The following is a 24,962-nucleotide window of genomic DNA, read 5'->3' on the forward strand; positions in this document are numbered from 1 at the left end:
TAGCAACAGTAGTAGTAATAGTAGTAGTAGTAATGGTAGTAGTAGCAGCAGCAATAGTAGCAGCAGCAGAGTTGGGTTATAACCCAAAGTATAAAATAAATATCATGAGGGGCGCCTGGGTGGCTCAGTAGGTTGAGCATCCGACTTCGGCTCAGGTGATGATCTCACAACTCGTGAGTTCAAGCCCCGCGTCGGGCTCTGTGTGCTGACAGCTCGAGCCTGGAGCCTGGTTCCGATTCTGTGTCTCCCTCTCTCTCTGACCCTCCCCTGTTCATGCTCTGTCTCTGACTCAAAAATGAATAAATGTTTAAAATAAATATCATGAGTCTATGTTGATATAAATGAATGAATGGAGGAGAATAGACAAATCTCTCATGCAGAAGTCCACGTAATTTATGTAGATACTCGAACCTTAAGAAGGTTATTGGTTAAGTTTTTTGGGGTCAGCTTGGGTGGGCTGTGGTGCTCGATTGTTTGATCAAACACCCATCTAGATACACACACATACACACCCTATCAGTTCCTTTTCTCTGGAGAAGACTCACTGATATTGAGGTAGAGCTTAACTTCCCCCTCCTTATGAATGGGCTGTTCTTCGTGATTTCCTTCCAAAGAGTACAAAATAGAAAGGAATAAAAAAAAAAAAAGAGAGAGAGTAGCTTTATAGTAGAGAAACCTGACAGACACTGCATCACACCAGGTGATCAAGGTGAAAATCAACAGTGATAAGACTGATAGCACGTACCCTTGCTATGGTGTGATAAGAACATTATCTTCGTTCCTAAAACTCATAACCTCACTGTAATCAAGAGAAAAACATCAGCTAAATTCCCATTGAGGGATATTCCGCAAAATACTCCCCCAAATTGTCAAAGTCATAGAAAAAAAGTGAGGTCTGAGAAACCACCACAGCCAACAGGAGCTCAAGGAAACATAACAACTAAGTGGTATCCTGAATCGGATTCTGGAACAGAATGAGGACATTCGTTTTTTTTTTTTTAAATCTAATCCGAATAGGGGCACCTGGGTGGCTCAGTGGGTTAAGCGTCCAACTTTGGCTCAGGTCTTGATCTCACTGCTCATGAGTTCGAGCCCCACGTCAGGCTCTGTGCTGACAGCTCAGAGCCTGGAGTCTGCTTCGGATTCTGTGTCTCCATCTCTCTCTGCCCCTCCCCCTCTTGTGCGCTCTCTCAGTCTCTCTCTCTCTCTCAAATATACATAAAACATAAGAAAATTTTAAAAATCTAATCTGGATAAAGTATGTACTTTGTTTCATAATAAGTGTCAATGTTGGTTCATTGATTGTGACAAAGATACCTACTAATGTAAGATGGTAATAATAGGGGAAATATGGTATATGGGAACTGGTACTATCTTCATATCTTTCCTTTACGTATAAAACAATATTTAAATAAATATTTATTTTGTAAAAAACAGCTTCTTAGGGATTCTAATGTGCTGCCAATATTGGAATCACTCTTCATCCACAGCATTGGAAAGATGCAGGCATCCCAGGTTAGAATTCTAAAGACATTGCTTTCCAATGGGATTAGTCTATATGCTCCCTCTCATCACATGGGAAGTAAAAATGATAGAGATGCCTGAGCTTACTCCAGATCTGTGAATCAGAGAAAGGGTTAGGCTATAGGTAAGCTTAAAAAGCTTCCTGGGTGACTCTGAACTACAGCCCTGCATGAAAACCTTTCCTCTTGAAGGATTCCTCAATGGGGAGGTTAAATTGGAGGTTATAATTAGCAGTGTACTCTGGGTCCATTTGGAGTTCAGTGGGTTTTTGCCTGGAGACCCTAACTACACTGAAGCATTCCTAGGAGGAAAAGTGTTTCAAGTTCTAAACCAATGAAGAAGCAGTGAAAACTCTATGTCCCAAAGCCTGGAAGTGGTGTTCCTGTGTTCAGAGAATGAATGGTATATGTGCTCTCCTTTCTAACAGTGCTCTGTGCATTTCCCCCAAACAGTTCTACAGCGTCAGTGGGATGCCCACAAGGAGCTTGTCAGACAATGTCTGCGCCGTCTGTGGGCAGAAGATCATTGTGGAGCTCAATGAAGAAGGGCTCATTGAAAACACCTACCAGCTCTCATGCAATCATGTGTATCCTTTTCATGGGAAACCATATGGGCTTCATCAAGCTGATGATGGGAGGCAATTTTCAAATAATCTGTGTTGGTCATGGCAAGTCAGGGAGCACTGTCTCATACCTTCCTCCCCTCCTCCTAGCCCCATCTCTTCTGCCTTGCTTAGCTCCCATCCCCAAACCCCAGGTCCTTGTCCTCCACCTTCTCTCTTGCTGAGACTTTCTGATAGTCTCTGCTAACTAATGAACCACTAACTGAGGTGAACCTCTTTGGCCAGTGATTTCCTTTGTAAAAATGAATCTTCATGCTACCCAGAGAGAAAGGCTGTATGTAGCATCTGCACAAGACACTGGCTGGGAAAGTTGGCAAAGCCGTACGTGAACAGATAGCCAAGAAGAACCTGGGAGAGAAAGGTGTGGGGGTGAGAAAAAGTGGAGTTTCAGGTTCAGAGAGGAACTCAGAACTGTCCAGGTGGAGCCTCTGAATCTCACAGGACTGAAAACAACAAAGTATGCTTTGCCTAGAAATAATCCTAGGAATTTACTTGTGTCAACAGTGATAGCGGGGTCAACCAGCTATCAGCTCTGGTCTTGGAAAGAAGATAACGCCACAGGCAGCAGGACACCTCGGACTACAAAAGGAGGGACCAAAACTTGAGCATCTAGCTTTTGAACGATGTGGCTCCTCTGTCTGCGAGGTCTGCCCTAAATGGCTGATAGATCTTTAGGTGTTAGGATGCAGACAAGCCTGGGCCTGGAAACCAGCATTCTCTGGGAATTCCAATAACCGTTGAGAAAGACCTCAACATATGCAAAGATCTAGGATCAAGAGTCCTGAATATGTAACTCTGGATACCAAAGTTGTGTTTGGGTTGGCCGACAATCAGTATTTTAATTCTCTCCTAAATATAGGGGAAAAGAAGGTATCATTTATCTTTATAGTACAATATCAACTTTATAATATTGCTCTGCACTCAGTTCAACCCTCTGGCATTATGAGGTGGTTAAACCATCTGTCTTTTGCCTCTGAAGCCCACCTAACTCAGTAATACTCTAGATGTGCAGTGCCTATGACTCGGTTCTGTTTAATCTGGACAGATTCCATTTATTCAATCCTGAGAGTTAAAAAATGGAGTAAATGTATCTGAAATGCAATAGGAGACCTTACTCCTGACGTTTAAGCCTTACCATTTTAAGGCAAGAAACACAAAAATATCCCATATGGAGTTCTATGGTGGTTTTCCAGTGTGATACCTTTCCCAAAAAACTATCCTTCCAAGTCTGGCCCTAGTTTTAAATACGATTTACTTTTCAAGTGTTGGAACAGAGCCCCTTATGCCATTTGCAAGTGGAAATATTTTCTCTCTCCACCTTTAAAACCCCTTAGGGATTGTTGTGCATGTGGGCATATGTAATCTAAAATGTAGTCACTTTTAAATTTGCTTTGCAGGGAGTACTGTTAATGGCCCATTTTAGCATGAATCATATTAGCAAGGAGTGGGTGAACATGAGTCATATTAACAAGCTGGGGCAGGGGAAGGAATCTGAGTATTGCTCTGCAGCAACTCTGCCAGCTTGGAGACTTTTCAGGATCAAGATTTAAAGATGAGACAGGATATTAAGAGGACGTGGACATTTCAATGCTGGCTCTATGACTCCTGAACTCTACCTATCTGGAAGATGAGGCCATACTCCAGCCCTTTTGAATAAAGGGCTGCAAGGGTTTGGGTTTAAAATCTTTGTTATAATGTTGCACCTGGGTGGCTCAGTCAGTTAAGCTTCCGACTTTGGCTCAGGTCATGGTCTTGTGGTTCATAGGTTCAAGCCCTGCATCAGGCTCTGTGCTGACAGCTTGAAGCCTGGAGCCTGCTATGGATTCTGTGTCTCCCTCTCTCTGCCCCTCTCCCATTCATTCTCTCTCTCTCTCTCTTTCTCATGCTGTCTCTTTCTCTCTCTCAAAAGTAAACATTAAAAAATTTGTTTATTAAAATCTTTGCTATAATACACCACTTTATGTTAATCCAAGCCTTTTGCAAAAATTACCCAATTCCAAAAACGTACAATAGTGGAAACTCTTAGTTACATACAGATCTAATATTGAGGAATTATACACATGGTCTTGACTGCTCTACACTCCCATTTATTAGGGAGGAGACTGCTACATCATTGCTGTTCACATGGACATGTAGCAGGCTAGTCAGAAAATCGTTTGATTTTGATTCAGAAAGCTACACTGGGATCAACGATTGTAAAAATAAATAAATAAATAGGATGGATCTCATTACTGTTACTCATTTTGCCCAAATCTACAATGTTGTGGAACCTGAGAAAATATATCTGCAAAAGTAGTTGGTTTTACGTGATTCACTCAAATATTTATTTAATAAATAGGCACTTAGGCACTGCATCAGGTGCTAAGGACAGGGAAGAATGAGACCTGGTCCCACAGGTTTCATGTGGTTCAGGAGAGACATGGATATACATAGAATGTCGTGCTACAGTGTGATAGGAGCTCTAATGGGAGCAATTGTGGGAAAAGACAGGGTTTACTCTCAACTTTGGGGGCAAAGGGCCAAACTCTCCAGACAGGGAAATATATACAAATGAATTTGTAAATGCCTAGTGTTTCAGAATTTTATTAGGTTTATATTCTATTAAAAATAAATGCCTTCTTATCAGTAACAAAAAAAAAACTTAAGACTCATAAAGCTAATAGAAATTTCCATAAACTTATGGTTTATGACTACAAGTAACTTAAGCTTGTCTAGGTGCCTAAGACAAGTGTGATTACGTAGTAGGTAATGAATAAGGCACAAAACATAGAACAGGGAAACACTATGGTAAATCTATGAGAAACGCACAATTAGCGAGGCAAGGAGATGTATTAATACAGTGTGATGTTAAATATTGCTGTAAAAAAGCACTTTCATATTCTTTATCTAATTTAATTCTTGGGAGAATCTAGTGCAGCAAGAAGAACAGGTAAGGCCAAGAAGCTATGTAAACCTCGCAAGTTCCTAAAGCTATTACAGCTCTGACTGCAAGCTCACAGTCCTGGGGTTCCATTGGCCTACAGAATCTTCCTGAGAGTGATGTGCACAGTCAAGTCATGACTCACCTCCATTCTCACCCTCTACTTCATCCTGCAGATGGGATCATTTCCATTATGCCATCATGAAGCAGACCTTGCCTCTTACTATCTAGAAACTTCCCTAACGAGATGCTTAAGCTTTCACGAATTCTGCATCCGAGGTTGGTGTATAGTTGGTAAAAAGCAGACTTGCCCTTACTGCAAAGAGAAGGTTGATTTGAAGAGGATGATCAGTAACCCGTATCCTTTAAAAAAAAAAAAAAAAAGTTGTGAGATATTATGTAAATGTTCTGGTAATGCATTCTTAAATCTAAATATTCATTATCTTCATTACAGTTTTAGCTGAAAGCTTTGTTTTCCCGTATCTATTTCAAAATGACTTACTAGTCTCTTTTCTCCCCTGTGCCTATGTTACTACTCTGGCTAGGAATTTAATGCCAAAAAAGATACATTATACTCTTTATAGTCCATGTATTCTACTATAAGGGCTTTAGTGGGAATGTGATGGGATATTGCAAGAGATGGGTAGATATATGGAAGGATTAGATAGATAGATGATAGCTATGTAAATAGATGATGGATGGATGGGTGGGTGGGTGGATGGATGGATAGGTAGGCAGAGAGTTGGATGACAGGTAATGGGTGGATGGGATGAGTGGGTGGGTATATAAATATATAGACTGGAAATGAAATTTTAAAATCCCCAAATGTGAACTAGTATATAGAAAAGTATTTTTAAGATATACTATATTTTATTATTTCCAGAATGAGTAAGGTTATTTTCCCCCTGGATTTGGTCTTTTAAATTCCTTGCCATGCCTCATCTTGTCTTAGGCTAAACCCTAGTGATAATAATATTGAAAGAAAATGAGGAACTACAGACAGCTTATGGCAGCAGCTAGGATTTTTATAGACACCGAGGTTCTCCATCTGAGGCCACAGGAAGCCTCAGTGGCCCCATCCAGAGCTGACCACAAAGACTTAGTCCTCAACCCCACTGGCTCAAGACCATAATACGGTAAAACCTTAGTTTGCAAGCATAATTCATTCTGGAAACATGCTTGTAATCCAAACCACTTGTATATCGAAGTGAATTTCAAGAACCATTGGCTCAGTTGTGATCATGTCACGTTCAGTGTCACGTACTACTTGTATTGCAAGACAATGCTCGTTTATCAAGCTAAAACTTATCAGAAATGTTTGCTCATCTTGCGGAACACTCACAGAACAAGTTACTCACAGTCCAAGGTTTTACTGTATATCTCTTCCAGGGGGTAAGTAGGATTGAAACATAGCCCCACCTTCAGCAGTAAACACTGAGAGGTTGGCATCAACCTGCCAAGTACTGTCTTTCCTCATACGAGACAGCTTTTCCAGACTTTCTGTGTACCAGTCACCTAAATTTTACAGTGCTGAGACACGTCCCTTGTTCCCTCTCCCCCTATTCTTTACCAACCCTGAATGTACAGTTTTAACAATGGCTGCCAGCGGCAATGCCCACACCTCTCTGATGACTGCAAATCAAGGAAAGATTTGCAATTAGGGCAGCAGAGGAGGGAGCATCTTTTTGTCTCAGGGCCATGCCACAGCAAGAGAGTACCTCTGTGGCCACCAGCTCCCTCTGGTGTGTGATGCTCCCTCCTCCTTCCAGTGCATCCGCTCTCTCTGAAGTTCCCTTCTGATAGGAGGAAACCAAGTCCCGAACTGCTTTTGGTTAACAACTTATAAAACTAAAATATATGCAGCTTTGTTATAATGTTGGTGATAATATGATCATAAATGTCACCTTAAATGCTCATTTAAATAACAAAGGACCATCGGTTACTCCATACAGTCTTGAGAGAATAAGCTTTTGAATATTACATGTACTCCTTTTATTGAGAGTCAGTAAAAAGAAAAGCTTCTTGGGGAATATTTGCCTTTATGTATGTAACATTGCTATTAGAGATATTATGTGTTAATTACATCCCCTTAGCACAATTTATCAAAGAAACTGGAAAAAGCATATCTTATCTGTCATGGTTTTCTTTTCAATACAGTGCCGAAGGCTGTTTTGGCTCACTTAAGGAAGTTTCCATGATCCTTGGTTTCCAGTGTCGTCATCTCCCTCTTCCTTTCTCTGTTAGTATATGACCCTTGCCTTTTGTTGTTTTACAGTTTGAGATTTTATTGTAATCTGTTTTATTGTTGGAAATTTGGTGTAATGTAAATAACAATGATAATCAAATGCTATAAAAATCACATAAGGGGCTTTTAAATGAGCATACAGAATTAAGAGGAAAGGAAATACTCACTGCATTGCTGATTATATTTGCAAATGATATTCATGAATATTTGTGCTACTTGGCTGTATATAGAGCAACCTCCTTAACTGAGATTTAGCTGGGAGCGCACACACTTTTTATATGGACAAATCCTGGATTGGCTTCGTTATTTGGTGGCCTGGCAACCCGTGGTGATTGGAATAGTTCAAGGCATTAATTACTCACTAGGGCTGGAATAGTACAGCAGACTTACTCCAGAAGCAATGTGTTGCATGTTGAAATATTTTTAAATCCTTGATCCTACACTTAATATCGATATTCTTTTTTTTAATATCAGAGGTGATCCCCAAGAGTTTAGAGAACTGAGCCTTACCTAAGCAGTCTGTCTATGTGGAAAGAATTTAGAGAGAAGCTGAATGTCAAAAGTTCAGAAAAAAAACAAAAGTAAAACCAATGAATCTGTGAAGTAGCAATTAGTAAAAATTTATTGTGCACACATCTTAAAGATAGTTTGCAAACCAGGAGCACTCAGACCAAAACACAGAATGAGGCTCAGAGCTATATATTATAAAGCAGCTTATATAGTGTGGAGGCAGTGACTGTTTATTCTTCATGGTGATTGGTTACAATACGGGAATTTTCTTAAATGAAAGGGAATTGGTTAGTGATCACCTCATCTCAATTTGGGGAGAACAATTTAAGTTTTGCTTATGATTTTCAGGGGTGTAAGCAAGAAGTGATCTCGGTCAAGTTAGCTTTGCTTGTCCTGCAAAGTAAGCTAAATTAAGCTTTGCTTGTATGACTAACCTGGTTTTGTCCACTGAAGGAGTTTTCAAGTCTGGCCTCTGTTTGTGTTTGGTTTTAACATGAACAACAGAATAAACAAATAGAGCACACTTTGCATCTTTCCCCTTGTGATCATTTTCTAATTGATGCATGCAGCCCATTTGTTAGCACCCGCCATGGACATCCTACCTCTAATTTGGCTGATAATGTACTTCTTACCTACAACATTTAGTTACAACCGGTTCAACATCTTCAAAGACGTAGGCAGAATTGTTAAGTAATCTACAGTTCAAGGAGATTACTGCAGCTTTGGCACCATAAAGGCCTCTGCGTAGAGGGCATTATTCCCAAAATGTCTAGCGCTAGGTGCCACAGCCCAGCCCATTCAAAGGGCCACAGCTGCACTGCGTTTCCCGGGCCTGCCAAGTGCACTTGACCCATCCAAGGGTTGCATTAAAGTGGAGGAAAACCACTCTCTTCTTTTGTGCCACTCTGTTCACATGCACGCATGCACACACACACACACACACACACCATCACTGTTGCTGTACTCTGCTTTCATTTTCCTCATAGCACTTATCAACACCTGAAATCATACCATACATTTGTTTGTTATTGTTTGTCTCCCCTTCCAGGAAGGCAGAGAATTTTATCTATTTAGTTCCCTATTGTATCTCCAGCACTTGGAGCACTAGCTGGATATAATAGGCACTCAGTAATTATTTGCTGAAAGAATGAATTAATCCAGCAGGAGGGGGTAAAATTAATGGGATAGGAAAGAACTGTCCAAAAGAATTAACTCAAGAACGATACACTAGACTCCCCAAATTAATTTGCTTTAAATTGCTGGTGAGTTGTTGAACAGCGACCACCACACACATAATATCAGACATCTACTCTGCACACTTGAAGACATTACACTTGTATGAAGTAGAAAGGAAACACACCTACTGTCAAAAACATAGGCCATGTTCTTAACTTAATGCTATTCAAAGTTCTATCACAGCCATAATGAAAAAACTCACACTCAGATTTTTTCTACCTGTTGGTAATTTTCCTTCTTGAAACTTCCCAATCCTTCAGTATTATGATTGACTCACCATCCAGATTATTAGATTGAACTCTGATTTATTTCCCTATTCAGCAAATATTTCATTAATTCAATACTTATTCCATACCAGGCATGGGCAAGGATTAACGAGAGAAAATAAGATTCCTGAGCTTATAGTCTATTGACAAATAAAAACATGTCACTGTTGGATAACGCACTACCTTAAAGTGTTTTCTTCTATAAAAGGAGCCCTTAAATTGACCTCTGATGCATTTCCCATTTATCTTTTATGAACAGCTGCAGGAGGATAGCCTTTAGAACCCTTTGCAACTCAGGGAGAGTAAACCGTATGTGTCTGCATAGAATTCTAAATGACCCTCAGAGTTCAGAAATGTTGGATAATCACTAAACAATCTCACACAAAACAATAAAGATGCCATTCCCTTCATAGTTTAGGCATTGAACACCTCATCCCAATTTTTTGAATATGTATATATACGTTGAAAAAATTATGGAGGGCTATACACTACACAGTTACCAGTGGTCATCCCAAGGTGAAGGGGGAAGAGTGGATTCGTTCTTTCTATGCTCTTACCTCGCGTCCAAAATTTCTACAGTGAACATGTTTAACATTTGCGATGAGAAAAATAAAGATTTTTATATTACTTCAGATCTATCAATTAACCATGGAGCTATTTCGATTGCTGTTTAAATTACTGAAATTAAATCTACAGACCAAGTCCATGTTAAATTTATCTGGTTCTCATGATAATTAACATTGTACTTAATGGAGGACATAGAGAAGTAAAGCAAATAGTCCATAATTGCCTTTGGTTTCTGTAGCATCTCAAGTTTCCTTCTCCTGAACTTGTCCATTTTTTTCTTAGACTAGCTACTGTTTCCTCCTTTATACTTCCCAGGAGTTGTTATGAGAGAGAAGAAACACTGTGAGTTTCCCCAGGCCTAAAATCTGCTATGCACTTAATGAATTTATTTCTCTGGGATTTTTTTCTACAAAAAAAAAACACAAAAAACAAAAAACAAACAGGGTCCCTTGTATCACTGCTAGTACCCATAAGAGAAAAATATACATTTATAAACTATAATCTGTAAGATGAATCACTTCTTGGGGAAAAAAATAATAGCTAACATCCACTACCGGCATCCCTATTACCCCACGCAAACATCCATGGTTCCCGTTCTCAGAGGTTTGGTCCTCTTGCCCCCCTCACCCCTCCAGAGGGAGTGGGAACCAAGGGGCATGCACTCATTGGTTTACTTACCCTGCTGTACATTCAGACCTACATCATACCCTTTGATGTAGATATTACTGTTCCTATTCTAAGGGCAGGAGAATATTTGGGGACAGGTTAAGTGACTTGCCCAAAGATACGCATCTACTGACCCAGGTTTTTCTGACTCCAGAGCTCAATGAAGCACACGAACCCAGTTCTGGCTGAGAACTAAGCAGGTCAGGTCATTTCTACTCGGTCATTTCTATTCGGGTCATGATCTCACAGTTTGTGAGCCAGAGCCCCACATGGGGCTCTGTGTGGACAGTGCAGAGCCTGCTTGGGATTCTCTTTCTCGCCCTCTCTCTCTGCCCCTCCCTTGCTCACCTTCTCTCAAAATAAATAAACATAAAAAAAAAAAAAAAAGAACTGAGCAGGTCAGAGGAGGTTAGCTTCCTTTCACATGTGGTTCCCAACTTAAGAAATTTGTGTCTAATCAGCGAATAGTTCTTAGCTTATTTCATTGCATTAAATGCAATGTAGTATTAACTCTAGCTTATAAAAATTAACATATGGAAGTAGTATCTATCTTTTAAATTATTGTGTATCAAATATTTTTTGAGTCACGTTGAGGAATTGCTAGGTATATACTTGTTTATTTTTTTTTTTAATTTTTTTTTTTTTTTACGTTTATTTTTGAGACAGAGAGAGACAGAGCATGAACAGGGGAGGGGCAGACAGAGAGGGAGACACAGAAGTGGAAGCAGGCTCCAGACTCTGAGCCATCATCCCAGAGCCCGACGCGGGGCTTGAACTCACGGTCTGTGAGATCGTGACCTGAGCTGAAGTCGAACGCTTAACCGACTGAGCCACCCAGGCGCCCGGTATATACTTGTTTAAAGATCTACTTACTTCACATGTGCTTTTGTAAATGTTCAGAGGAAAAGAGAGCCTTTTTTAGAATCAGAAACAAGACTTTTTCAGGAGAAAAAAGCAAGATGCTGCAGGAGAAATGGATGAGAAGACAGGGACCAAGAGCCAGAGTAACTAGACACTAATCAGAACTTCACCCAGAGGTGAAGGCTGAAGGAAGATTAGAGTCAGGGATGTGGGAGGCTTCTTTCGTGGTCTTCTAAACTAAGTATTTCATTCACACTTGACCCTTGAACAACACAGGTTAAAACTGCATGGGTCTACTTATGCTCAGATGTATGGTTTTCTTAGTAACATGTTCTTTTCTCTGGCTGACTTTAGTGTAAGAATACCACATACAATAATATATATAACATACAATATGTGTGTTAATTGGCTGCTTATGTTATCAGTAAGGCTTCCAATCAACAGTAAACAACTAGTAGTTAAGGTTTGGGAAGTCAAAAGTTACACACACAGATGTTTGAGTGTGCAGAGGGAGGGGGTACATCACTGCCCCTAAGCCCTGCCTTGTTCTACGTCAACTGTACTTCATTAGTTTCATTTTCATGGGAAGCCACAATTTACTGTATATTGTGTTATATATCCTTTCTCAAGTAACTATGACTGGAGAAACCTATCAAACACCCAGAAAGACAGACCCAGTTCATGTGAAAATACACCATCTAGGTACTTTGCATACTGTAAAGTTTAATGCAGACTCAAGGCACTTCTTTCTAGGAACAGCAACAAGTTTGGCTGAGTGCACCAACCTTTTGCCTTCTTGTTCTTGAGAGCAGTCACACAGTGAGGAAACAGCTAAGTGGGGTAGAGAATGCCATCTGCAGACATGGATGAGTATCCTTGCAGAAAACTGACCAACACATTCATGGGAAATCTGTTCCTTCGTGCTATTTCCTAATGAACTAAACCAATTGCCACAGATAATTCAGATGTCAATAATCGACTCAGATCATGATCATTTCATAGGATTAATAAAAAGCCAAGAACATTTAATTTTTAATCTGGTAGTTTTTATAAAACAGCACTCTAGAGGCACCTGGGCAGCTCAGTCAGTTAAGCGTCCGAGTATTGATTTCAGCTCAGGTCATGATCTTCACAGTTCGTGAGTTTGAGCCCCACATTGGGCTCTGTGCTGACAGCACAGAGCCTGCTTGGGATCCTTTCTCCCTCTCTCCCAGCCCTCCCCACTCCCCCAAAAACAATAATAAAACATTTTAAAAAAACCAGCAGTCTAGACAAAATATGAACAGTTTTAGTGGTTTTAGTAAGCAAGCCTTCAAATGACAGTGCATTTATGTGGTCCACCTATAACTGTCAGAATGGACTCAGCTACAACTAGTGATATAAAGACCACCACCAAACCAAGACTGGCCTTTAATGAAAGAACCTAGGACTTTATTGCAGTTCTCAAGTTTAACCAAAACCCTTCCTGCTGAGCTTCGTCTGTGGGCCACTCCAGGTAGGTCTTGGTGTTCATTATCTTCCGCAGCTTACAGAAACGCTGGGGGATGGCCTTTTTCTCAATGGGCTCCAGAAGAATGAGAATGACAGCATCGTTGTTCTCATCAAACAGACGGAAATGGGAGAAGTCCAGCTCGTACTTGCACCACTCACTCTTGACAAAGTTTTCAGAAAGCACAAAGATGGTCTTGTGGCTCTTCTCGATGGAGTCGATGATGTTGTCGATAATCCATTTGCCGGGAATGAAGTCCCGCTTGTGAAGACACAACTTGAAGGGAGGGTCGAAGTGCTCCAGCTCCTGGACCATAAGGTTCTCCACCCAGTGGGAATCCCGCTCGCTGTAAGACACAAAGGCGTCATAGCAGAGGTCCCGCTGGGGAGCTTTCCTGGGCTTCCTTTTGGCCTGGAGCCAAGCCCACATCATTTTCAGGTACCACAGCCCGTGGAAACGGTGGCACAGAACCCCCGTGAGCAGGATCAACAAGAAAAGGACACAGCACACGGCAGACACCAGAGCTGCCCTGTGGCATTCAGAAGCTGGGAGATGGGTGTCCTGAACCCGCTGGCCCCGCACATAGAATGGAGAGTCACACAGGTAATTGTGTGGCCAGTCGGTCAGGGTCTGGGCCAGTGCTTGCTGCTCCCGCGTGAAAGACAGGAATTCACAGGAGCAAATGAAATTGTTGCCGCCAGCTTCCAAAGTCGTCAGTCTTTGAAAAGAATCAAGTTGCTCCTTAGAGAAAGTGTTTATTGCATTTCTGCTGATTCTCATGACCTGTAACATGGGTAAGAAGGAGGCATCTGGTAGAGTCTTCAACTTATTTCTGGAAATATAAAGTTCTTTGAGTTGTGGCAAAGTCAGAGAAAATGAATCGAGATTGTTATTGCTAATATCTAAAATTTCCAGTGTCCAGGGGATGCATCGGGTTAAGCTGTATATTCTGGTGTTGGATAAGTTCAAATATTTCAACTTTTCTGGCCACTGACAAGTTTCAGGCATAGAAAGATAACTGTTCTTACTAATATCCAGGTTAATCAAGTTTTTCAGAGTAAGCAAAGTTTCTCCGGTTTTTTCTAATGATTTCAAACGATTTTGCCTTAAAATTAAGGTTTGTAGGAGGGGCCAGGCATGCTCACAGGCTGCATTTCTCAAGTATTCTTCAACCATTAAATTGTCACTGAGATCCAAATATTCTAATGATTTTAAATGTTGTGAAAGTAAACAAGGAACCAGAAACACCTTACTGCTTTCTACTGTGATTCTTTTAACTCTTTCTGTAAGTGAATACACACTACTCAGATCATAAAACGAGTAGAAGTATGGAATGACCAACCTCCGTACTGTTAATGTCTCTATCCCACCTACACTTCCAATTTTGCCCACGTCAGATACGTCAAAGTCGCCAAGCCCATGGAGAGTACAGTCCTCAAACTCTACTTCTAACACTCCAGAAACATAATTCAACAGGTTTACAAGTTCGCTAAAACTTCCATCAGTGATTTTCACGTTTCTAAACGTCCACTTTTTAATCGACGTATTTGTTTCATTGATGGATGCTTTTGAAAAATGTAAAGTGTTCAAATGAGTATCTCTCAGTTCCAAATGTTCCACAGAACTTAAAAGATCTACAAAAATCTCCAGCAGCAAATCAGGCTGTTTCATACGAAGGGCCAGATGGCTGATGTTCTGAATGGACTTCAAACTCTCTGGCTCATACTTCTGGAGATTTGAAGCATCAATCTCAAGTTCCTCAAGAAAAGTCAGCCCAGCAAAATCCTTTTCCTGAATCGCAGTGAAACTGTAAGTATTTCCTACTTTCAGAATTCGCAAAGTTGTGAGCTGAGAAAAAAGAGGTGTTTGCCCAAGTGATTTGTAAGGATTTCCCAGCAAGTTTAAGAACTTCAAGGAAGAAAGGGGCCTGAACCACGAGGATGATAAATTAGATATGTGATTATAGGATAAGTCCAAATGTTCGAGACTCCTCAGGGAAAAAAAAGAATCTTCCTCTATCGTGTTAATTTCATTAGACTCCAGCCTCAGAGCCCTGAGGTTCACACAGCCCTGCAGGTCACTGTTGCCAATGTAGGTGATCTCGTTGTTGGAGAGGTCAAGGCTTCTAACAGTTGCCGTGAGTCCTGAGGGGATGGAGTTTAAAGATCTGGAGTGGCCCTCGCAGACGCCCGTGGAGTCACAGGACAGAGAAGTCTGATGAGGGGCCACTTCCTTGGAGAGGCTGGTTACAGCCCCCAAGACCCATACTGTCCACAAAACACGTGACATTGTCCAGTCCAGTAATTCAACCTACAAATAAAAGAGGTTCAAATGAGTGACTGTGTTTGACAGTATATCACGATTCCAGTTCTTGAGAAATGTTTTGTAAGGTATAACGTGCGCACACACACACAGAGCTACCTGGAAATAACAGAGCGGCAAGTGGAAAGTATGAATGGGGATATGTTGCTGCCACACCCAGCAACACCAACACGGACATTCGGCCACTGTGCCATGACCTCAAGATCCAATGCCATCTGGGAGTACAGAGCAAGACTCACTATGCATGAGCTGAAAGAATGAGTCAATGAATGAATGGAGGAATGAACAAGCAAGCAGGTTTAACACGAGCGAGGCTTAATTAACCCTATGGATTTACAATCACCTACTCACGCACTTCAAGCCTTCTTGTATTTAAGCATGCCTCTTCCCTGCCTCAATGCCCGCTGGGAGTTAGAGATCTCACAGAGCCCGCCTGCAGCTCTCACTGGAACAGCGTTCACTGACTGCAGCTCCAGCGGTAGCATGGTCTTTCACCAAAAAAAAAAAAAGGTCCTGTGCTCCCATGCTTCACCTACTCCTAGCAGACAGGAGGGATGCTGGGGACCCCAGGCAGAGCGAGGCGGTTTGCTGGGCTGAGGGACAATCAGACCATCGGAACCTTCTCTTCCTTGCAGAAAAGTAAGTGCAGAAAGTAGTGCTCCAGTCTGGATGTGGGGGGAGTAAAGCCGTCTGCACACTCTCTCCCACTGCTAGTTTACAACCGTGAATCCAGCACTCTCTTTCTGCCCACCTCCTGGGTCCTATATCCCTCTTTGGCTCTATTCGGCTCTCTCGTTCCTGCTGTCTGTACTCCTTTGCTCACTACATTAGCTCTACAAAACAATTTTAAAAATTTAACCCCAAGAAGAAAATTTTTGTGGGTAAAACTAATTTCCCACATGCACAGAATCTGAGAGATTACGAAGGCCCTAGGCCTATATAATTTATAGGTACAGAGAATTAAAATATAAATAACGTTAATACACACTTGGCTGGGAAATTTAATGGCTGTTGCTGCCAGATTTTTTACGGCCACACCAGTGCAACTGCTCGGCATCCCCTCCTGTCTCTTTTAGATAAATGGGGCCATACCATGCATACTTATTCTGGATTTTCACTTCTCACCTTACAATATGGCTTGACACCTTTTTCCATCCATATATACAGACGTTTCTGATTTTTTCCCAATGGATCACAGCATTTCATAATATGGATAACCCATAATTTGCATTCCCATCAGCACCGTATGACAGTTCCAACTGCCCTCTCTTGCCATCACTTTGCACTGCCACTCTTTTTAATTTCAGCTATTCTGGTAAGCGGTGTAATCTCATCCGAGTCTAAATTTCATTTCCTGGACTAATAATGAACCTGAACACCTTTGCATATGATCATTTGGAATCCTCATTTGTAATGTGCCTGTTTCAGTTTTTGGCCTACTGTTTTCTATTGGGTTGTCACTATTATAATACTTATTATAAATATTAAACTATATATATAAATAAAGATATATACTCTGGAAATGGAAGGAAGATACATATGTTACAAATACAAGCATTCCTCAGAGATACTGCAGGTGAAGTTCTGCCATAATAAAGTGACTATCACAATGCAGCCATTGAAGTGAATTCTCTAGTTTCCCAGTGCATATAAAAGCTATGTTCACACTACACAGTACTCTGTTAAGTATTCAAGGTCTAAAAAAAAAAAAAAAAGTACATACCTCGTTTAAAAATGTTTATTGCTAGGGGCACCAGGGTGGCTCAGTCAATTAAGTGTCCCACTTTGGCTCAGGTCATGATCTCACAGTTCATGGGTTTGGGCCCCGCGTCGGGCTCTATGCTGACAGTTCAGAGCCTGGAGCCTGCTTCGGATTCTGTGTCTCCCTCTCTCTCTCTCTGCCCTCCCCCACTTGCACTGTGTTTGTGTTTCTCTCTCAAAAATAAATAAACATAAAAAAATAGTAACAAATTTTTAAATGCTCATTGCTGAAGAATGCTAACCATCATCTGAGATTTCAGTGAGTCATAATCACTGAACATAGATCAACATAATGAATATAACAACAATATTGAATATAATATTGCCGGAATTACCAAAATGTGCCACAGAGACACAAAGTGAGCAAATGCTGTTGGAAAAATGGCAGCGACAGACTTGCTCAATGCAGGGTTGCAACACACACTTGTAAAAAACACAGTATCTGCAAAGTGCAACAAAGCCAAGTGCAATAAAACAAAGTATGCCTGTATCTTCTTCCACTCTGCCGCTTTCCTTCTTGCTTGGTGGAATCTTCTGATAAACAGATGTTCTTAAATTTTCTGTTCTGTTTCTTTGTAGTAATTTTTGTGTCCTGTTTAAAAAATATTTTTTTACATTATCATGAAGATATTCTCTTTATTATTTTCTAAATCTTTATTGCTTTGCCTTTCATAGGCCTATAAACCACATGGGATTAATATTTGAGGTAGCAGACAGGATCCATTTCATTTCCAAAATGGATATTCAATTGACCCAGCACCATTTTTAAAAAGATCACTTTGGGGAGACACTCAACAATATTACTTTTGTCAACAATCGCATGTCCTCATAGGGGTGAGTGTGTTTCAGTGTTCTCTATTCTGATCCAATGTCTGTCTTATCCTTGTACTGGTACCACTACATTAAGTGTATAACATAACTTAATATGTTATTGGAGGGAGGTGGGGTGGGGCGCAAGCCCTTCCTGCTTATTGTTTTTCTTCAAATGAGGCTTGGTTAATCTTGGCATTTGCATATTCTTATAAATTACAGAATCATCTTATCCGTTTCAAAAACAAAACTTGTTTATTTTAAATGGCAATACTATGAATCTGTAGGTCAATTTGGGAATTACTGACATTGTTACAATAATGAATCTTTCAATCCATGAGCAGGATACATCTTTCCATTTATTTAGGTTTTTCTTTAATTTATCATAATATCTTACAGTTTTCTGCACAGAGGTCTTGAGCATATTTTGTGATATTTATTCCCAGGCATTTGAGATCTTCTAAGCTTTAAAAACAATAATACATACTTATGTGTGGTATATATTTATTTCAGTTAAATTTTATGTATTTACCATGCACTAATCAACCCTGCTAAATTGATTTAGTAATTCCAGTTTGTAGATTTTTATCTTCTATGTACACAATCACATCACTCAGATATAATAATGTTTTTTCTTTTTTCCAATCATTATACCTTTACCTTGTTTTCTTGATTACTGAATGTTGAATCTTATCAAATTCTTTTTTCTCTTCCTGTATCTACTGAGATAATAACATGAACTACCTCCTTTACTATGTTAATACTGGTGATTACATTAATTGATTTAGTGTTAAGACAATGTTGCAGTTTTAGAAGAAATCCAAGTTAGTCTGGATATATTACCCTTTTTATATTTTACTGGATATATTTATTTACTAATATTTCCTTAGAATTTTTGCAACTATATTCAGAAGTAAAATCACCCTACACATTTCCTTTCCTCTCCTTTCACCAATGCCACCTTCTAAGACTGCAGTTTTTGTTATTATTTGTACATTTTTCTTGTTTTTGTGAAATATATTAAATATGCTTAACAGCTACAGAGCTATCCAGATTTTCTTTTTATTCATCTTTCAGCTTTGATAAGTTGTGTTTTTCAAGGAATTTATTGTTTTCGCTTAATTATGCAAATATATTGACACAGCCAGTTATATCATCCTCTTACTATTTTAATGTTTGTAAGACCTATAGTGAGGTTCCCTATTTCATTCCTTAGATGAGTAATTGGTGCCAGCTTTTTTTATTGTCCTGTCTGTGGTTTATCATTCTTTACAAACGTTTTCAAAAACCAGATTCTCAGTTTATAGATCCTCTATTTCTTTTCTCTTTCACTAATTTCTATTCTTCTAATACTATTTCCTTCCTTCTGCTTTCTCTAGATTTTATTTTATTCTTCTTATTCTAATTTCTTTTTTTTTTATTTTTTTTAAATGTTTATTCATTTTTGAGAGACAGAGAGAGACAGAGTGCGAGCCAGGGAGGGGCAGAGAGAGAGAGGGAGACACCAGAATCCGAAGCAGGCTCCAAGCTCTGAGCTGTCAGCACAGAGCCTGACGCAGGGCTGGAACCCACGAACTGTGAGTTCATGACCTGAGCCTAAGTTGGACCAGCGCCCCTCTAATTTCTTAAGGTAGATGCTTGCTCATTAATTTTCAGTCATTCTTCATTCTAATATATTCATTTAAGACCATAAATTTTCATCTAAGCACTACGTTAGCTATATTTTCCATGGCTTTTCCTCTGCTGTTCTTTCCATATTTTGCCTCTTCAAGTTTCAGTCTCGAAATTTTCTTCTAATCTATTTTCTAGCTTATTCTTCTTTCTTCAGCTGTGTTTAATCTATCGTTAAATCCATCCACTGCTTTTAAATGTTTGGTTATTGCTATTTTCATTTATTTAATTTCTGCTAGATTCTTTTCCCCATCTGCTATGTCATTTTTTTGTAGTTTCCAGCTCTCTGCCAAAATTTTGAATCTTGTCTTTCATCACCTTGAACACAGTAAGCATGTGATAGGCTGCATAGCACTTCTAACAGGCTTGAAGGGCAGGGAGTTAAAGGTGGAGGTCTAGGCCAATCATAGATGGAAAGGTAAGGCTGAACTAGAGGAAACCAAGTCCTCACGTAGATTGTAGCACAGCTCTGATTTATCTGGATGGCTCAGACATTCTTAGTCTCTGAAAATGGATTAAGATGATTTCTGGAATAGCTAGTGCTCACAGGTACCTGCACGCAAAGGAGAATTTTCTCCAGAAGACAGTAATGTTATCCTAGGCCTCAAGTTTCTTTCTACAAACAGTGTTTCAAGTTGAATGTCCAGTAAACAATAAAAAACAAGCAGGTACTAAAGGAAGCAAGATAATGAGTATGAGAGGAGCAGAAACAGCGGCAATGGAAGCTAGCCTATAAAGACTAAACTATAAAGATCTAGTATCGTACCCACCTCTAAAACTGATGGTGGTTAAGATGAGATGAGATTACTGTTTGGTACTGTATTTATTCCATTGTCTTTCTGCTTAATTAGTTATTGAAAAAAATCATCTTAGTATAACTGTACTGGGCAACGAAAATTTACTTGATTTTTTTCCATTTTGTAATAAATAGCACAAATCTTAAGAAATCTATACTAGTTTTCGGCTAAGATTTAAAGGTCAAATACATCTATTCTAAATTTGTCCTAGCCTTTTGTCTCTAAAATGTAAAATTCATACGAGCCGAGATCTTGGGCTATTTCATACAAGTATTATATGGTACCTATTACATGGCGGGTTCTCAACAAATAATAATTACTGATGATGCTAAAACTGCCATTAACAACTTGACACTGAAGATCACAGTCACTTCTATTCCTCTCATTTCCTCTATACATTACAGCATGGGGCAGAGAGCTCCTCAGAGTAAGACATGGAGAAAGGGAAAAGCAATGGCTAAAGTTAGACCAAGTAGAGTCATATCTAATGAGAGTTGTGGGTCTGCATAAAGCATAAAATCATCTGCTTACAGAATTCAGAAAACTGGGGCACCTGGGTGGCTCAGTCGGTCAAGCATCTGTCTCTTAGTTTCAGCTCAGGTCACAATCTCAGGGTTCGTGAGTTCAAGCCCCACATCAGGTTCTGTGCTGGCAGTGCGAATCCCTGCTTGGGATTCTTCTCCCTCTCTCTTTCTGCCTCTCCCCCACTCTCTAAATAATTAAGTAAATAAATAAATAAACTTTAAAAAAAACAAAGAATTCAGAAAATTGACAGAGTGGTGAGGAATCACTGGTCCAAGACTCAGGAAAAGATGGCAGTCTGACAAGTAAGCCTGGCATTACAGGCAACTTCTGCTGTGCACATCTGCAGAAGCAGAATTGAGAGGAAGTTGAAGCCCTGTTGTCCCCAGAGAAACCCAACCAGATACCCACTTCAGGGTGAGGGCTATAATGGCTGAGTAAAGCAGGAGTGGAGAAGGGCCCCAGGGCCCCAGGCACAGTTGAGAATTGAAAGCACACTCTCCATGAAGCCACGGGCAGGGAAAAGGCCCGTATGTGAATAAGGATCTCAGAAATCTCTGCCCTCTGGCCCTGGATGAAGCCAGCCTTCTAGAAACCTCCTCTAAAAAATCAGAACTCCAGGCCTGCCACATACACTGGTGTGGATCAAAATATTAAAAGACAGAATAAAAATGTGGGGGAATTGAATAAAAAAAATGAGTTCCGAAATTATAAATGCATATCGATTCCCCAATAAAAAAAATAAAGAATAAAAAAAGAATAAAAATTTAAAATAATAAAGAATAATTAAAAATAATAAATAACAATAAAATAATAAATCAGTAAGTTGTGTATTGAATTAATAAATAATGATATTAAGTAATAATAAAGCCTAAACATTTTCTTAAAGAGTATAAATTCCTCACCCAGCCTGAAAACAATGGAATAATATCCTCAAAGAGCAGAGAAGACATACCTGCCAATCTACCTGTCGGTACCCATTTAAATTATCATTTAAGAGTAAAGGTGAGATACACATTTTCAGACATTCAAAACCTAAAAACCAAAAAAGAATCTTTATCTATACTCCATCATTGAAAGAAGGACCCAAAAACATGTTCTTCAGCAATATGGAAAATAAACCCGGTAAGAGTAGGCAGCAAGAAACTATGGTTGCATTTTTTTAAATTTAATAATTGATACGAAAGAAGATACCATTCAAAAACTCAAGCATGGCTTTTGGTATGAGGAAAAAGGAATGTAAATTTTAAATGCTATTGTGGAGGAAAACAATTTTAACAAGCAAGCCTCTTATTTGTAAGAAGTAAATACAACTTACATTTATTACTAGATCTTTGTAAGGAGGTCACACCCACAATGCCCTATACCATAAAATCATGTTCATTTACTATTTAACCAACCAAGCCAAATTCTTAAGGGAAACAATACAAAAAATTAACTGATAGCTTAGAAACTTATAAAACATGCTGCAAACTTGTGACAATTTTCGTAAAATAAGAGCATCATAAAAAGTTTAAAGATGCAAATGTTCTCCGCTTAGAAGAGGAAGAAACTTAAAATACTGGTGAACAAGTCAAAATAGGATGATTGCCATTTCCTTTTTTTTTTTTTTTTTTTTTTTCCCCTCTACTTTCAAGTCAGGCCATCCTATCTATCACTTGCTTTCTGGTAAAGATCTTAGTAACACTGCAAACAGGACCTTCTTCTGCAAGATTAGTATCATCTCAGCCAGCTGAGCTGTTTGTTTATACTTGAACAATCAATCAATTTCTCTCCCTCCCTCTCTCTCTCTCTCTCTCTCTCTCTCCCCCTCCCTCCCTCCCTAAAAAACAAACAAAAACAGTAAAAACACTATCCTGTCTTGTGGCTAAGTTCTAAACACAAGTTCTCATTTCCAGAATTTGGAGAGCTTAGAAGGAGAACTTCAGGGCATTCTTTAAAGAACTCGCCTAAGCTTAAATGCTCTAAATTATTTTCTCATCAGAGACATAACTCAGATGGCGCATGAAGCCGGGCTCGGGGTTAGTGAGCGAGAGTCCCAGGCAAATCCTGAGTCCTGAACTTTTCCCACTTCTCAGCCACAGTGATGGAAATCCAACTTTGAAAGTTAGGTCCCTGCAGTAACTCAGGAGCGCAGACAAACCACCAGCGGGAAGCACGCGTGCCGTCTGAAAGCCCTTACCTGACCCTCGTCGTCAGGGCTCGGAGTGGAGGGTGGCGCGCAGGCTGGGGCTGCGGGAGCTTCGGCGACCTAGCGCCCCGTGTGCAACCGAGAGAGAAGCAGGGAATCCCGGCGCACCCCGGCGGAGGGCTACGGAGCAAGGACGCCAGCAGAGCGCGCTCTCGGGCGCGGCAAGAAAGGCCCGACGTACCCGGGAGATGGCGGAGCCGCCCCGGGCCGCGTCTCCTGGCGGCCTCCGGATGGACGCGACGCGCCTGGGCCGAGGCTGGGAGCGAAAGGAAACGTGCGCGCGGCGGGCGCGCGTCCTCGCCGGGTGCGGCAACCTTCTGTCGCTGAGCACACCGCCGCGCAGCGGAGGAGAGGCCGTGTGGCCGCGCGCCTTCGCGGCCGCCTTTGTCCCCGGGCTGCTTCAGGTGACCTCGACTGAGGTTGCGGCCCACCCGAGGCGGCCCGCGTCCGAGGAGGGCGCTGGGAGGGAAAACAGAACCGAGATTGGTAGCGGCCCCTGCGTGGGAATTTCCGAAGCACAGAGGAAGATTTCGCAATCCCAGTAGCCAGTTACCCAACTAGTATCATCCAGAAGCTTTGGCATTCAGAGCCTCACGTTACCCAGAAGCACACCGTCTTTAAATTCCACTTCCCCGTTCTTGTCCATCCTTGGGAGCCCCTATTCGTGCCTATCCCCCCCTCAACAATTTGTATCTCCAGGGTCCACTTCCACCAGCAAGTCTATACTCTCTTATATTAAAATAGCTCTCACCAGTCACTATCTAGATCAACATAGGAAATTTTGCCTGAGGAGCAGATAAGGACATTTTTTGTTTTAAATCCTGGGGCAGCCCCTGGTGGTGCACTGACTGTAGCACCTATTTCCCATCCCTACTCTTCTCATGAAAGATGTGGGGCTCCAAAGGATTTTGAATCCAAATTCTAACCATGCTCAGTTCCATCACCACCTCTCAAAGTAATTGAAAAACAAAGACTAAGGTTTTTTTCCTTGCCGCAGAAACTAGTGAAGAATGTTCATAAGGGAAACAAATTACCTTTTAAAAATTAAGCTGCCTTAATAATATTCATAGAGTACATTTTATATTCATAACTGTGTTTGATCTTCACGAATCGAGGCAGAGGAAGCATTCTTGCTCCTCTTTCGCACACTAGGAAATGCCATGCAAATTGTGGCAGAACTGAGATTTGAAATGAGAATTTTACCTTTCTCAGCTGCATTCCACATCCCTAATCCTCATTAAGCGTTCCAATATCAGGCAAACTTAATCAGGAAGCAGGAGTGAACTTGAGAGGATGGAGTCTGATTTTCCATTCAGGTTACGGACTATGTGGATATTTCTCTCTCCCTGATGATCCAGGCTCTGCAGCCGCCTGAAAAGACTTTGTTCTTACCACTTCAAAATCTCCACCTCTCTTCCTCAGGAGTTCTCAAGTGTATAGGTAAGAAAACTTATTCCCAATATTTTCCCCCTGAATCTAAAAACCTCTGTTCTTTCTCTGTATGTCTTTAATTGAACTGCCTGGATTAACTGTTATTGCTTTGTAATCCCAAAACTTCTTAGAATGTTCGGCAAAGTCAGATAGAAATCATTTATTTCCCCACAAGTTATTACCAGTGTCATCTATATACAATAAAGATTATTTTACAGTTAGCAAAGCTGTTAGCACGTTCTGCTTAGGCGCAGACCTTATTCTTGCTCAGTCATAAACATTTTCAAAGCTCTTTCTTTTTTTTTTAATGTTTATTTATTTTAGAGAGAGAGAGAGAGACAGAACACGAGCAGGGTTGGGGGGCAGAGAGAGAGGAAGACATAGAATCCAAAGCAGGCTCCAGGCTCTGAACTGTCAGCACAGAGCCTGACACGGGGCTTGAACTCACAAACCGCAAGATCATAACCTGAACCGAAGCCGGACGCTCAACTGACTGAGCCACCCAAGTGCCCCAAAGCACTTTCAAATATATCTTTTCATCTGAGTTTCAT

At 40.5% G+C, this 24,962-nt stretch overlaps 2 protein-coding genes across 7 annotated transcripts in view; one reads left to right on the forward strand and one right to left on the reverse strand.

Annotated features, from left to right (window-relative positions):
* RNF175 (ring finger protein 175) overlaps positions 1-8,344 on the forward strand; it is a 48,111-nt gene extending 39,767 nt beyond the window's left edge. For 3 of the 4 annotated variants that reach the window (XM_042983736.1, XM_042983738.1, XM_042983739.1), the window contains exons 7-9: positions 1,977-2,110; positions 5,323-5,424; positions 7,567-8,344. In XM_042983736.1, coding sequence (XP_042839670.1) covers positions 1,977-2,110; positions 5,323-5,424; positions 7,567-7,687 — 357 coding nt within the window. In that variant the 3' untranslated portion in view covers positions 7,688-8,344. The remainder of the gene's footprint in view (positions 1-1,976; positions 2,111-5,322; positions 5,425-7,566) is intronic. The other variant, XM_042983737.1, reaches the window with a different exon arrangement.
* Positions 8,345-12,831: 4,487 nt separating this feature from the next.
* TLR2 (toll like receptor 2) lies at positions 12,832-23,390 on the reverse strand. Of its 3 annotated transcripts, XM_042983740.1 has the most exons (3): positions 22,972-23,390; positions 17,475-17,581; positions 12,832-15,216 (listed from the first exon to the last, which is right to left on the reverse strand). In XM_042983740.1, the coding sequence occupies exon 3, from the start codon at positions 15,193-15,195 to the stop codon at positions 12,841-12,843; it is 2,355 nt and encodes a 784-aa protein (XP_042839674.1). In that variant the 5' UTR covers positions 15,196-15,216; positions 17,475-17,581; positions 22,972-23,390; the 3' UTR covers positions 12,832-12,840. The 3 variants fall into 3 exon arrangements, with proteins under 3 accessions (XP_042839674.1, XP_007084249.3, XP_042839675.1); XM_007084187.3 differs by lacking the exon at positions 17,475-17,581 and having other exon boundaries at positions 22,972-23,389; XM_042983741.1 differs by lacking the exon at positions 17,475-17,581 and having other exon boundaries at positions 23,162-23,235.
* Between the last annotated feature and the right edge of the window lie 1,572 nt (positions 23,391-24,962).

The sequence above is a fragment of the Panthera tigris genome, chromosome B1, assembly GCF_018350195.1.
Source record: "Panthera tigris isolate Pti1 chromosome B1, P.tigris_Pti1_mat1.1, whole genome shotgun sequence".
Classification (NCBI taxonomy): domain Eukaryota; kingdom Metazoa; phylum Chordata; class Mammalia; order Carnivora; family Felidae; genus Panthera; species Panthera tigris.